The sequence below is a fragment of the Pseudoliparis swirei genome, chromosome 21, assembly GCF_029220125.1.
Source record: "Pseudoliparis swirei isolate HS2019 ecotype Mariana Trench chromosome 21, NWPU_hadal_v1, whole genome shotgun sequence".
NCBI classification, from domain to species: Eukaryota; Metazoa; Chordata; class Actinopteri; order Perciformes; family Liparidae; genus Pseudoliparis; species Pseudoliparis swirei.
In genome coordinates, this window is record NC_079408.1 from 12,669,899 (window position 1) to 12,684,366 (window position 14,468).

At 47.9% G+C, this 14,468-nt stretch overlaps 1 protein-coding gene across 1 annotated transcript in view; it reads left to right on the forward strand.

Moving 5' to 3' along the window:
- The first annotated feature begins 6,800 nt into the window (after positions 1-6,800).
- The window catches only part of LOC130211611 (neuroligin-2-like), a 55,320-nt gene continuing 47,652 nt past the window's right edge, over positions 6,801-14,468 (forward strand). Inside the window, 1 exon segment of the mRNA XM_056442479.1 lies at positions 6,801-6,942. Coding sequence (XP_056298454.1) covers positions 6,822-6,942 — 121 coding nt within the window. The 5' untranslated portion in view covers positions 6,801-6,821.

Genomic DNA, 14,468 nt, shown 5'->3' on the forward strand with positions numbered 1-14,468 from the left:
AGAAATGCATTTTCTTCTTCTTTCTTTACTTTCCTTGAAAAAGCTCATGCAGAAAAACCCGTCTGATTCTCAAAAGCATTATAATACCAGTGCACACACACACACACTCACACACACTCACGTATATCCCAGATGCAATCAGCGTGGCCTTTGCCTTGATCCATTGTGCTCTAACGATTCAGCCCGAGCCCTGCTCGGTGGCCCGGAGGCCAGCTCTGCTGCTGTGCATCTCATCACATCCCATTCATCACCCGGTGTCTCCACCTCCAGTCCTCCATCACACCGGCCTGCCACTGACCTGCTATTGACCCACTTACACACACACACACACACACACACACATCTGAAACACAGCCGTACAGTCGGTTGACAGCACGGTTTGGTATTTGAGCTTCTGTTCCTGTTGCTTTAATCGAGGTGGCCTCATGTTTGCAATAGGAGATCTTTGGCGACCGCCGGATGACAATGAGCCGTTCTCACGGCTCCATCATTCATATTTGACAGACGATCTAATTGCGCTTCGCTGTTTTTCTCACACTTTCATCCCAACCGGATCCCGCGGTTGTCGGCGCGTCACAGATGTTTAAAAAGCTTGTTTTCTCGCTGCAGATCAAATCCCTCTGGAGACTTCTCTCCTGAATATGCATCAGAGATACGATTCACACGGACGCTTTTGGTCTCGAGCAAGAGAATATTTCATCAGCTATTCCAATTCATGTTTTAATGAGAGCGGTGCGTTGGCATCTTTGGATGAAGCCTCATCCCAGAGCACATTCGCCCTCATAGACTCAGAGGACGCATCGCTACGCATTTCCTAAACTGCTCGACTCGCTCGTAGAGGATCCGTAATAATGCCGATCCCTCATTACTAAAATTACAGGTCTCAGAAACACGAAAATACACAGAAATGTATTCCTTCCATTACAATGTTATTATATTTCCACCACTCTGTAACCTTTCTGTTAATTGGAGCTCCAGTACAAAGAGCTCGGGTGTATTTGCACACAGATGACAGTTCATCATTTGCTGCGAGCAATTTCCCTATTATTACAGCTCGGGACCTCACTGTAAAAGGTCAATATTTACACCCCGCCCCCACACGTGCCTGTGCACACACACACACACTCCCCGGCCTATCCATGCTAATGCAAATAGAACTGGTAGGAAGGTACATTAAGTCGAGCCAATATGGGAGAAATGAAAATGCTAATTTTCGGAGAAGGTATGAAATTGCGGGTGCTGCGTTCTCCCAACCTTGAGTTGTCGTTTCACCCCGACGTGATTCAATAAGATGGCCCCACCTCCATCTCTCCATGCTCAGTTCATCATATGGAGAGACGATGTCTCCGCAGGCTCCTGTTAGGAAGTAATATATGCTTTTATAGATACACTACCGTTCAAAAGTTTGGGGTCATCCAGACAATTTCGTGTCTTCCATGAAAACTCACTTTTATTCATCAATTGAATTGAAAATTGAATAGAACATATAGTCAAGACATTGACAAGGTTAGAAATAATGATTAATATTTGAAGTATTAATTTTGTTCTTCAAACTTCAAGCTCAAAGGAAGGCCAGTTGTATAGCTTATATCACCAGCATAACTGTTTTCAGCTGTGCTAACATAATTGCACGGGTTTTCTAATCAGACATTAGTCTTCTAAGGCGAATAGCAAACACAATATACCATTAGAACACTGGAGTGATCGTTGATGGAAATGGGCCTCTATACACCTGGAGATATTTCATTAGAAACCAGACGTTTCCACCTAGAATAGTCATTTACCACATTAACAATGTATAGAGGGTATTTTTTATTCATGTTATCTTTATTGAAAAAACTGCTTTTCTTTGAAAAATAAAGACATTTCTAAGTGACCCCAAACTTTTGAACGGTAGTGTATATACAGGACTGTCTCAGAAAATTAGAATATTGTGATGAAGTTCTTTATTTTCTGTAATGCAATTAAAAAAACAAAAATGTCATGCATTCTGGATTCATTACAAATCAACTGAAATATTGCAAGCCTTTTATTCTTTTAATATTGCTGATTATGGCTTACAGCTTAAGAAAACTCAAATATCCTATCTCTAAATATTAGAATATCATGAAAAAGTATACTAGTAGGGTATTAAACAAATCACTTGAATTGTCTAATTAACTCGAAACACCTGCAAGGGTTCCTGAGCCTTGACAAACACTCAGCTGTTATAAATCTTTTTTTACTTGGTCTGAGGAAATATTAAAATTTTATGAGATAGGTTTTAGAGTTTTCTTAAGCTGTAAGCCATAATCAGCAATATTAAAAGAATAAAAGGCTTGCAATATTTCAGTTGATTTGTAATGAATCCAGAATGCATGACATTTTTGTTTTTTTAATTGCATTACAGAAAATAAAGAACTTTATCACAATATTCTAATTTTCTGAGACAGTCCTTTATATATATATATATATATATATATATATATATATAACACCGAGCCGCCTCTCTAGACGGGGTGGAGGTCAGCTCGGGGTTCATACTCGTCGGTTGAAGATCAACGAGAATAAAAATGAACACGGAGGCTTTTTAAAAAAAAATCTGTAATCCGTTCTTGATCCACCCTGAAGTTCAGCCGCGTCTCTTACATGCAGAAATCTTTCCGCCGCCTCCGTCTGTGTTTACCGGCGGTGACGATCGGCGAGGGGGGGGGAGGGGCCTCCGCCACCACGCCATTCGATAAGGCCCGCCCACGTCTCATCGAAGGGGGGGGGGGCGGCGTCTCCGTGGGCGCCGCGCTTAAGCCGGAACGCCAGACACGAGTTGGCGGCCTAATCGTCTCATTGTCTCCGTTCAGCTTGAGAGGATCAGCGGCCGCGCGAAGCTCCTCGGGGCCACCGGCCTCATCTGCCCTCCGCCATCTTGCTTTGTTGTGGTTGTTGTTGTTGTTGTTGTTTTGTAGAGCAGAGTCAATTAATTTCAGCGGCATTGTTTTTGTATTTATTTCATTATTTTGCCCACTTCTCCATGTGGTTTTCAGTTCTTCGTGTTCGTTCTCCGTCTTTCGTGTTTTCCGTTCTCGAGGTGGCGTTGTGAGCACTGAGCTCAGCCTTGGACCAGCCTGGCAGCATTTATTTAGTTTTCCTCCTATTTTTTTTTCTTGCAGAGTTTAAGTAAACATAAAGCCGCAATGGAAAAATACTCTGCTGGGCATTGATGGGCTCGCAATGTGAAGCATCGGCGGCGGTGGCGAGCGGCAGGAACTTAAGGAGCGCGCGGCGTCCTCATCGTCGGGTTCATGCTCGTGTTGTTCAAAACAACACATCATTATTCTCACACTCTCTGTGTGAATACATTTTCTATATATTCATCCTCCCTGAGTCCCTATTGTAGCAGCTGAGGTCGTTCTGAAGCCGTGGGTGGTGTTTTCTAACACACCTGCATGTGACATAGATGGTTTAGTTTTTAGTATTTAGTTTTGTGTTTTATATTTATTTTCATTGATGCTCTGATGTCATATCATATGGGGGGGGGGTGTGGGGGTATGAATGTCTCGTTGAATCGCGTGTGATCTGATCTAAAAGCAGCCCACAGGACATCTGACTGGGTTGTCTGGACACTACGGATAACCCACGTGTATGTGCAGAAAGTACACTGAAGTAAATATACTGAAACATGGGAATTCCTACACCGAAAAAGTGTAAGTAAACCTCTCAGTGATGCCTTTTAGTGACGTTGACCTGTTGCTCTTCCTCTTAGTTGTCGATGAACACTCGGCCGACGTACACCAGAGCTCGCCCTGCCTCTGCCTTTTGCCATCCGTCCATAATCTCGCATATGATGGGAAGGATTTGTTGAGGCTTTTGCATGTTTACTCTGGACACAGAGCAATACATGGGATACAAGGCATCGTGTTGCCATGGCAGCCTCATTCTGTGTGTCTGTGGACGGGTTGTGGACCAGATAACTCAGGAGTCAGCCGGTGAAGGAAATATTCCACATTCCACCACGTGTTCTCCCAGTAGAGCTGATGATGTCATTAGTTGTTGTTGTTGTTGTTGTTTTCTCAAGGCATTGCTGCATTGCATTTGCATATTTCAACATGATGGAGGTGTGCTAACTGTTTTGTGTCTGCTTTAAAAAGCAGTTTGTCCCCCCACGGGGATCACATGCGAGTCCTGAGGCCCATCTGTGGCTGGAACCTTCCACGAAGCCAGAGGCAGAAAGAGAGAGAGAGAGAGACGGGAAAAGAGAGGGAGACAGGAGGCGTGTCGCCCCCGAGGGCCTCCGTCCTATCTGTCACTGTGCCAGAGCGAGTCGCCCTGTAAGTGACCTGTGGACACGGGGTCAGCGGGTCAGCTGTGACAGCCTGCCTGGCGAGCGCCAGTGTGTCTTGCGTCGGTGCGGGTGGGAACATCGGTGCATCTGCAGCCTGTCTCCCACGATGCCAGAGGCTGTCAGTCTCCATCTCCCGGTCCAGAATGCAGAGCGTGTGTGTGTGTGTGTGTGTGTGTGAGTGTTTGCATACGTGTGTATCCTACTAATGAAATGAGATTTAGGTAGAGATGTGGCGAAGGGCATCGCAGGGTTAGAGACGCACAGGAGCAATATGTTGCCACGGCAACAGTCAATGAGACTTTGTCCACGTGAGAGTGGCTCGTGGAGGGGGAGAGGGGAGGAGAGGAAAGGAGAGGAGAGGAAGGGAGGGGAGGGGAGGGGAGAGGAAGAGTGGAGAGGAGTGGAGGGGAGAGGAGGGGAGAGGAAATGAGAGGAGGAGAGGAGAGGAGGGAAAGAGGAGGAGAGGAGGAGAGGAGGAGAGGGAGGAGAGGTGGAGCGGAGGAGAGGATGGAGAGGAGAGGAGATGAGAGGAAAGGAGAGGGGAGGAGAGGAGAGAGAGGAGGGAGGAGAGGGAGGGGAGGAGAGGAGGGAGGAGAGGAGGAGAGGAGGGAGGAGGAACGAGGGGAGGAGAGGAGGGAGAGGAGAGGGAGAGGAGGGAGAGGAAAGGAGAGGAGAGGAGGGGAGAGGAGGGGAGAGGAAATGAGAGGAGGAGAGGAGGGGAGGGGAGGAGAGAGAGGAGAGGAGGAAAGTATAGGAGAGGAGAGGAGAGAGGAGGAGAGGAAAGGAAAGGAAAGGAGAGGAGATGTGAGGAGAGGAGAAGAGAGGAGATGAGAGGAAATGAGAGGAGGAGAGGAGAGGAGGGGAGGGGAATGTATAGGAGGGGAGAGGAGGGGAGAGGAGAGGAGAGGAGGGGAGGAGAGAGGAGGAGAGGGGAGGGGAAAGTATAGGTGGGGAGGGGAGAGGAGGGGAGAGGAGAGGAAAGGAAAGGAGAGGAGAGGAGGAGAGGAGGAAACAAGATAAAGGGAAGCAGTTGCCATAGCGACTCTCCATTGCAGCTGCCTGTAATTTCCTCTCCCCCTCAGTGTGAGTGTGTCTGCCTGACTGTATTACGTCTGTCTGGGCTCTGGTGTGTCGCTGGTCTGTTAGGATCCATCTTGCTGAATCATATTCCAGCAGCTCCTTCACAGACATGTCCTCCGTGTGTTTGTATATAAATACAAAAGCAGGTTTCACAGGAAGCCAGACGCCCTCCATCTCTCTCCCTCCATTCTAACAGATGCTATCGTAGTTATTTATGTGGTGGTTCTGCACTACTACTCTTTCATATCCACAGGCCTTCACACACACACACACACACACACAGAAGCCAACAGGGACAGTCTCTGTGCCACGGCTCTAAGTTTCGTGTGCCATATGCTAGCAGAGGCTCCTGGCAGGAGAGGAGTATCGTAGCTCTCAGTCACGCGACGGGAGCCTGGGTCAAAGGTCAACGAGGGCCCATCAGGGTCCAAAGCACTGGGGTGGCTGGCATATGCCGGAGCATCTGACGCGGACTCTGAAATGCTCCGCACGCATTTCGTGAAGAAAGATGCGAGAGTGTATCAACACAGTTTTAATGAACGGAACAATTTGACTGAGTTCCAAATTTGAGTGACTCTTTTTTTAATCATATTTAAATAATAATGCTTCACTTTTAATGTGTCTGAAAAGCAGAATGACTCCGTTACACGTGACCACGTCGAAAGGGGAACACAAAGTACCTCCCAGTAATATAAATGATCTTTTCACGTGGAAATTTCCAGTCATCTTCTTATCCCTTGGCCGGTATCCAGCTCACAATTTGTGCAAAAAAAAAGAGAAAACGACGGCATCAAAGAAAGCGGTGTTTTCTAAAGATTGGACCCAGAAATAGGTTGATATAGACGTCCCGGCAGCTCTGGGCCAGTTGCGATTTGCATTTCTGGGACTTCCGAGTTCCAATGTGCGAAAAATAAAATGAGGAAATTATGGAAATGCATTGCAGACGTGATATACGAAGAGCCGGTGGCCATTCGTTATCTGTTGGTTGCACACGGGGTGTTCCTCAGACGCTATTCTCTTTGCAGACTCGACTTTAATGTAACTCCTCGTGAATTAAGATTTCTCTTCTTGCCCTCGTGCTGCCCAGTTGCCTCCGGTTTCAGAGCGCCTTCCTTCCTCGCGCCAAAACATCTTCGCAGCGGAGCGCTCTCGGGGGTTTGACTTTCACACAACGACACGTGGAGCTCTCGCGGCGAAACAAATGTTCCTGTTCTGTCCACACATTTGCGAATTCAAATTTTTTTTTTTACCCCAACTACCTACTTCTGTCAACCGCTTGCACTCGACGCCTTAGTGCCATGTGCTCGGTAAGCGCTTTGGCGCCGGTCAACCTACCGACTTATTTACTCTTTTTGTTGCTCTCTTTTCTCCTCTGTGTGTGTGTGTGTGTGTAGATATCCGGGACCGCAGGAAGAAGCCGGTGATGATGTTCATTCACGGAGGCTCCTACATGGAGGGCACCGGGAACATGTTTGACGCCAGCGTCCTGGCCGCCTACGGCAACGTGATCGTGGTGACCATGAACTACCGGCTCGGTGTGCTCGGTAAGTCCCCCCCCCCCCCCCCTCCACACACACACACACACACACACACACAACCCTGTTGCTTTGAAGGTAACAGGCGAATATTACGCTCACCCCCTCCCCCACCACTCATGAAACCATCCTCTGCGCACACACACACACACACACACGTCGATTTCTCCCGGGCAGACGCTGATGGACGACTTCCATACGAGTCATCAATATAATGATGAGTGCAGGCGTGGATCTTATGGATTTCACTCTTGCTGATTATTTCCAGCCTGAACACTGATTCCATGTTTATACTTTGCTTTTGAACGAAACGGGTTTTAATGATCCACGGACCTGCGCCACCTACGGCACAGGTGTCAAACACGGCCCTGCCGCATCCTTTTTATGTGGCCCCTGACGCCTTGAAAGACACGCGATCACCTTTTCTTAAAGAAATCGAACAATTCCCGTGCTTTTATTTTGAAGGTTTCAAATGAAATGGATTCATGTTGTGATATTAGAGTCATTTTCTTCTGCACAATATTTCTACACTCCGATAAACAATAATCAAATGCAAAGAGAGTTATTTAACAATATCTTCGAGGAGTTTATAAAGTGTTTCCGGCCCTTTAAGAGGGCAGCCGTGATGCTGATGTGGCCCACGGTGAACATGAGTTTGACGCCCCTGACTTACGGCCTTCTCGCCACGTGATCCCCCTCCCCGTTATTTATTTTGGCGAGTTAGTAACTCAACGCCGAGACGCAAGCACGCCAATCAGATACAGATCTGGCTTCTTTTTTTTCCTGACACAGAACGGCCCGTCACCATTCTTCATCTTTACAGCGAGCCCTCGCCCCTCCAGACGTCCGTCACATAACTCATTCCACAAAGAGCGAGGGTTGTAGAAATACAAATGAAAAGGAGTGTTTGGGGTGATAATGCACCGCTCAGCTGTTGGTACCAGACACGTCGCAGGATCCGCCCGCTCGGCTCGGTCCACCGTGAGAAGAAGAGTCGGTGAATAGAAGGAACGCGTCGCCTCGGCTTCCCTGAAAACACACTTGACTTCTCCTCCTTTGTTACTCTTTCACTCCGTCTCGCTCCATTGAGAGAGAGTCGTTTAGCTTTGGAGAGGAGGAACTTGCCTCGGAGGAGGCCGGCGCTAACTAAAGGAAACTAAGTGCATTACATATTTCATTAGCCGAGGAGAGAGCGGGCCGCTGCGAGCGGTTTGGTAACGGTTTGTTTTCTTTCTTTCTTTCTCTTTCTTTTTTCTCGAGGACCTCTTTGTGTTGTTCTTCCCTGAGACCCGCCCGGCGTTTACAAAGATGACAGACTTCTTCTTTCTTTCTCAGTTGTCTGCAATTACCTGAAAGTGTTTCAGTTCTGAAAGTCGATCTAAAATGTGACTTCTCAAAGAGCGCCGAGTGTGACGCGAGCGCGGCTCTTTGCTTTTATGTCCCGGTACTGTGCGGCCATCCTCTTTCTCTTTTGTTCTTCCTGATCGTTCCGTGTGTAAACATAGACATTGTCTCGCCCCCCTTTTTGCTCTTCACTGGAGTCTTTCCGCCGTGAATACTAACAGTAGACGTGTTCTTTGTATTGCTTCTTATTGATCATCTTGTGGGCGTGGCCTGAGTCATCGTTGCCGACTACATTTAATGACTTTCAGAGCTATAGTGCTGCTCGTTATTTTTTATTGGCTACACTTGGCGGGTCTTTTAGTTGCTGGTAACCCATGACCCACTTAGCCAGTTTTTATTTGGAATAGAAAACACACACACACACACACACACACACACACACACACACACACACACACACACACACACACACACACACACACACACACACACACACACACACACACACACACACACACACGGTCTTCTTCTGGAACCAGGGAGTTCATTACTCGCTCTACCCTGTTTACCACCTGTCAGATGACCGGTGTTTCCTGGGGAGTGATGGAGACACGGAGTTCTCATGTGTCGTGCTTTGATGATCGCAGCATTTTCGGGACACAAATAAGAGCCGAGTTGCATCTGCATCCATCAGTCGAGCCACGACATTGATTTTGTGAATATGTTTATCGGTTTATTATCAGACCGCTTCAGGGTCTGATCCGTTTGTCATTTCCCGATGGACCGAACACGAGCTTCATTGGCCAAACATCATTCTGATCAGAAAGAAATGCAAGTGAGTGGATTAAAGGCAGAAGTTTAGTTTTTTGAAGGATGATAAAGTGAGAAATACCAGCAGCTCCGCTCCCAAGGTTTTCACTGAGTTTGATTAAACTTACGATAACGGTGAAGCATCTCAGTCGCTGGACGTCTCATTCATCTCCTCCTCTCCCGGTCTCTTTCCACGTCTCTCTCTCTCTCTCTCTCTCTCTCCTCGCTCGCCCGGTGGCATCTCCTGCATCAAGGAGAAAGCAGATTGAGAGGGAGACTTTGGTCATTTGTATGCAAAGGGAACGCCGCGGCTGCCTCACAAATATGAGAGCCATCCAGTGCAATTTGTCCGTGATTACGAGACATGTGAGTCATCTCTCGCCCCGTGCATCCACCGTGATGGATGGCGTCTCACTTGGGCAGAGAGACACGGAGACATCAGCGTGGTGGAGGGGGGGGGGGAGGGGCTTATAACATGCACATTTGTGTGTGTTTTAGAGGTGGTGTGCGTCCAGCACGTGTAGCTGCGTGCATTCATGCGTACCAATGTCCGCTCTGTGGACACACGGCCAGGCTTCCCGCCGTGTTTGCGTTCTTGCTTCAGCAATCGGACGCGATGGTATTTTTTTCTTGGAAGGGCAACGCAGGAGTTATTGACACAGGAGCTCGATGGGGTTCATGGGAAACGCAAACCCGGCACACGGAAACGGGAATCTTCAATCTCTCCGGCGGCAGAGTGGTGATATGGATGTTTTGGGAAGTCGATTGTCGTGGTCGTTGATTTTTTCGGTCAGAGGTGTACGAAGTGTACGCACACGAGCTACTGCGAGAGGTTGCACATGGGTTGAATGGAGTGAGGGAGTTAATAACCGCCATGAGGTCATTTGGATGAATTAAAACTTAAAGCTGGTATTTTAAAACAGGTCTGGCAGTAGACTGTGAATTGAAAAATAAGTTTTCTCTGCCACTGGACTTGGAAGCTGGGGGCACCACTTTTTAGATACTTAAATACTAGCTCACGAGAGAGGAAGACGGTGGTCTGGGTATCGTTTTAAAAATCGAAATCAAAAACCTTGCTGTGGTTTGGATTGTGCCAAACCGTACACAGACTTATTAACGTCTAGATCTGGGTACACAAAGTATTTCATAGGTTTCTAAACTCCATGGAACTGTGTTATATTTAGAGGTACCGAGTAGTAAAGCTCGCCATCGGCAGTGGGAGGAGGACCTTCATCAAGCATGTCGGGCGAAGAACATCAGAACTTGTTTAAAAGAGTAAACTTGGTCTCACCAGGGACCCAAACGGAAGAGGTGAAGACCCCCGTTAAGAAAAGAAGATTTCAGTTGTACCTTCTCACTTTGTTGAGGTGGCAACATGAAGCGTGAGAGGAACAGCGGAGTAGCTTTTTATCCGTTGGTACGAATACTTCCAAGAATCCTGTCTCCGCTTGGCTTTCTTTCTTCTTGCCATAATTCATTTTAAAACACAGTATTTAGGAGTTTTTGGGGTGTATTCAGTCGTCATGGATACAGCATATTCGTAGCCCGTATGTATGCATCCATGCATTGTCCTGATATGAGAGCATTTAAAACTAGAACGGGCACTCGGTAGAGCGCATACCTTCGCATATCACAAGATTGGGCATTGAATTATGAACATGTTGACCGCGCTATGGTAAAAAAGAAGATTTTTACCTTTTCATGACCTTGACCTTGACCTTTGACCCGATTGATCCCAAAATCTAATCAAATGGTCCCCAGATAATAACCAATCATCCCACCAAATTTCATGCAATTCGGTTTAATACTTTTTTACTTATGCGAATAACACGCACGCATACAAATACACGGCGATCAAAACATTACCTTCCGCATTTTCAATGCGAAGGTAAAAATCAAGCACAGAAAGACGGGAATCGCAGTGAACACGGGGGTCAGGGACGAGAAATCCTCCTTTTTCAGTCTTTCTTTCCTTCCGGCTGATGGAGAGACGTGGCACCTGGCGCCCCGACCGCTACACCCCGATGCTAATAATGTAAATGTACCCGTGTGCCGCCGGGCAGGCGCTCCACTGCCACGGGAGGAAGCGGCGGGCGGTTCTCCGGGAACGTTTTCTCTGTGGGAATATTCTGCCGAGTTCGACGTGCAGTGAAAAGCTCCGCGGGCCGTTGACCTTGCCTCGGCGGCCATTGCTCCGGACGTGCCCACAGTCCCGACGTCACCTCCACCCCAATGAGCTCCTTCACACGCCGCCCCTCACGACGCCTCCACTCAGACATTAACGGTGATGATGAGAGCAGAGAGGTGCAACAGAGTCCAGAGAGCAGGGCTTAGAGCGGGGGTTTCACTTATGACGACGGAGCGTGAGCTGTGTGTGTGTGTGTGTGTGTGCTCGTGTGTGTGTGTGTGTGTGTGTATATGCGCTGGCCAACATACGCACACACACAGTCGGGTGAGAGATTTTCAGAGATGAGAGACGTGACAGTGGGAGAGAGAGAGATAAGAGAGAGGGGGGAGAGAAAGAGGAGGGTGTGTGTTTGTGTGTGTGTGGGGGGGGGGGGGGGGGGGGTAGAGGAGGGGCCGCTTTTGCCTGTGATGCTAAAAATAAAACCTGCAGAGCCACTTCTGAGCACCGGAGCAGACGGATTCATCTGGAGCACAATTATATATGTGTGCTGGAACAACGGCGTCGCCAGCAGCGTGCAGCGGCTACGTTGTCGGTGCACGGACTGAACGCACACACACACACACACACACACACACCTATGCTTGTATGTGTTGTCCACATTAAAGACCGGTCCGCCTCACACTTTTGTGAGACATCTTTGGGATTCAGGGAGTGTGGAGGGGAAAATGTCTGCTCAACACTTTGCCACTGTGTGTGTGTGTGTGTGTATGTGTATGTGTGTGTGTGTGTGTGTATGTGTGTGCACGCGATCCCACAACCAGACAGCGATTTGGAACGTGACCTGACAGGACCAGAGAAGATATTAAGACACACACCTCTCCCAAATGCTTGCGTACACACACACACACACACACACACACACACACACACACACACACTGTTCTCAGTCTCCATAGCAACCTCCGCCGGAATTGATGAGCAAAGTCCTCTTGACTCTATGTGAGGGGAGAGAAAAAAGAGGGACTGTGGTGTCTTAAGCGTGTGTGTGTATGTATATGTGTGTGTGCCTGTGTGCATGCTGGATGGTAGAGCATGTGTGACTTTGAAAAAGAGGACGTGCTGGTTCACTATTATCTGAGAGGGGATTATCACCTCAGCTGGCCAATATCACACACACACACACACACACACACACAATCCCATGAGCAGGTGAGACGCCCCGACATGCACGTTGTGTGTCGAGAAGCTCTCACAGCTCCCCTCTCGGCAGACGTCATTCCTCCTCTGTTCGGCCGTGGCCTCTCTTAACCCGACATGCGTACGCTTCCTCGCCTTCATTGCTTTATCTACACCCCCCCCCCCCCCACCCATGTCTCTATTCTCACCTCCCATCAGTATTGGCCTCATTCCTACTAGCGGAGCATCAGCACCACGGATGAATGACATCTTGTAATCTGTGTTGGATCTGGCACAGATTGTGGTTTCTTTGAAAGAAGTCTGTCATAAATCATCTGACCCTGTATCTGCAGGGTCTACACATCAATATTTATTCTACCCGTGCTTTCAACACATTGATTGCGTCAGTTGGTGTTTCCCGCCCCGCAGGTTGGACTCCGGCTCTCTGGCGAACGGGAACGAGCGGAATTCACTTCTTACGGCTTTTCAAAAGCGACTTGCGGCACGACGCGAATCCTTACCAATTGCATTGTGGGTCTGAAGGATTATCTATTCTAGCTCGCCGCATGATAGGGATCTACTTCAGGACGACCGACCGGTCCGGAGAGCTTTTCGGCGTTTGCCTCGATTTACTCGAGTTACCTTTAATCCTGCTTCGCGAGCGCCTCGAGGAGCGGGAGTCGTTCGAGCCTCCGGTGTCTCGCTTCTTCGACGTCATGCGTGCGGTTTGTAGATGAAGAGAAATCAACACGCACAGACGCACAGGATCTCCTGTGAGCACTCACTTTTAAAGAAGTGGGTTACGGGGTGTGATTTATGTTTCACGTGTCGAACAATCAGGAACCATAAGCTGGTAATAGCCAGGGATGGATCATCATTACTGGGGGGGTGGGTGACAGGCGTTTGAATCGTCACGCGTGCACTAAAACAACACGTGTCATCGCTCATCAATTAGTAGCACTCTTCGATACAGAGAGGAGAGCAGTTCCATTGTGGCCTCCGCGGTTCTTCTTCAGGTGATTTACGACGCGTCCCCAAGCCGTCCGTAATGTCCCTGAGAGGACGGCCGTGAGGCTGACGCTGTCGGAAGGAGCGACCGGCGAGCTGTTTGCCAGTTGAGTAAATTAGGATCGTTCCCGTGTCCCCGTCCCCTCGTTTTGTGGCTTTATTACTTCCCAGCAGTCGATTTCTACCTGCGAGTTTCTCTCCGGTGAACGTCGCCGCCGTCGAAGTGTCGGAAATACAAAAGTGGGGAAACTATGTTCATACGCATGGATGATTGACAGTGATGCCATTCTTTGGTATCGATTGGATGAAACGCTGCCAACCAATTATTTTAGCCCCGACGGTAGCTCCTACGGTGAAGAACTGTTGAGAAGGCAAAGCAATTAAAGAGCCTTATTTATTTATTTGGTTTAGGTCAATAAAAAAAAGCAAAAAACGGACAAAAATGGCAGATCAAAAATAACTGAAACTAACAAATAACTAAATAATGGCGCATACCAATTCATAAACATGTGGTTGTGCATGGGTATGTTAAAGGTGTGGTTGTGTTTAGTGTGTCGTTAAGATGTCGTATTATTATTACTACCATGAAGGCATCTATTCGATGACACAACATGATGTCATATTGCGTCTACAGCATTTGAGTCCGAGTCAAATGTTCCTTTGGGGAGAATTAGATGTGTTGTATTGTTGATGTCGGACACTGTATGGCAACAATATCAAGACGTCAATGTTCTCGCCTCCGACTCACAATCCTCTGTGCAGCAATCCGTCTCACCGACTGAGCCCCGGAGAGGTCAGCCTGATGGCTGCCTCATTTACAGAAGGAATTAAATAAGCGCTCATACCTGTCATGAATATGATCCAGCGCGTCAGTGTTTGCAGCTTCAGCTTAAAAGTTTAAGCTATTAGCGAAGTAACGACAGCGGAGTACGTAATTCCTTTGTAAGGGCAGCCGCAGTACTTACAAATCATAAAAGATAAAAAGTAGGCGATTAAAAGGCATCCTCTTAGTGAGGCATAACAACCTTTAGGATTGAGCAACCAGGAACAACAAGGTATAGATATAGAT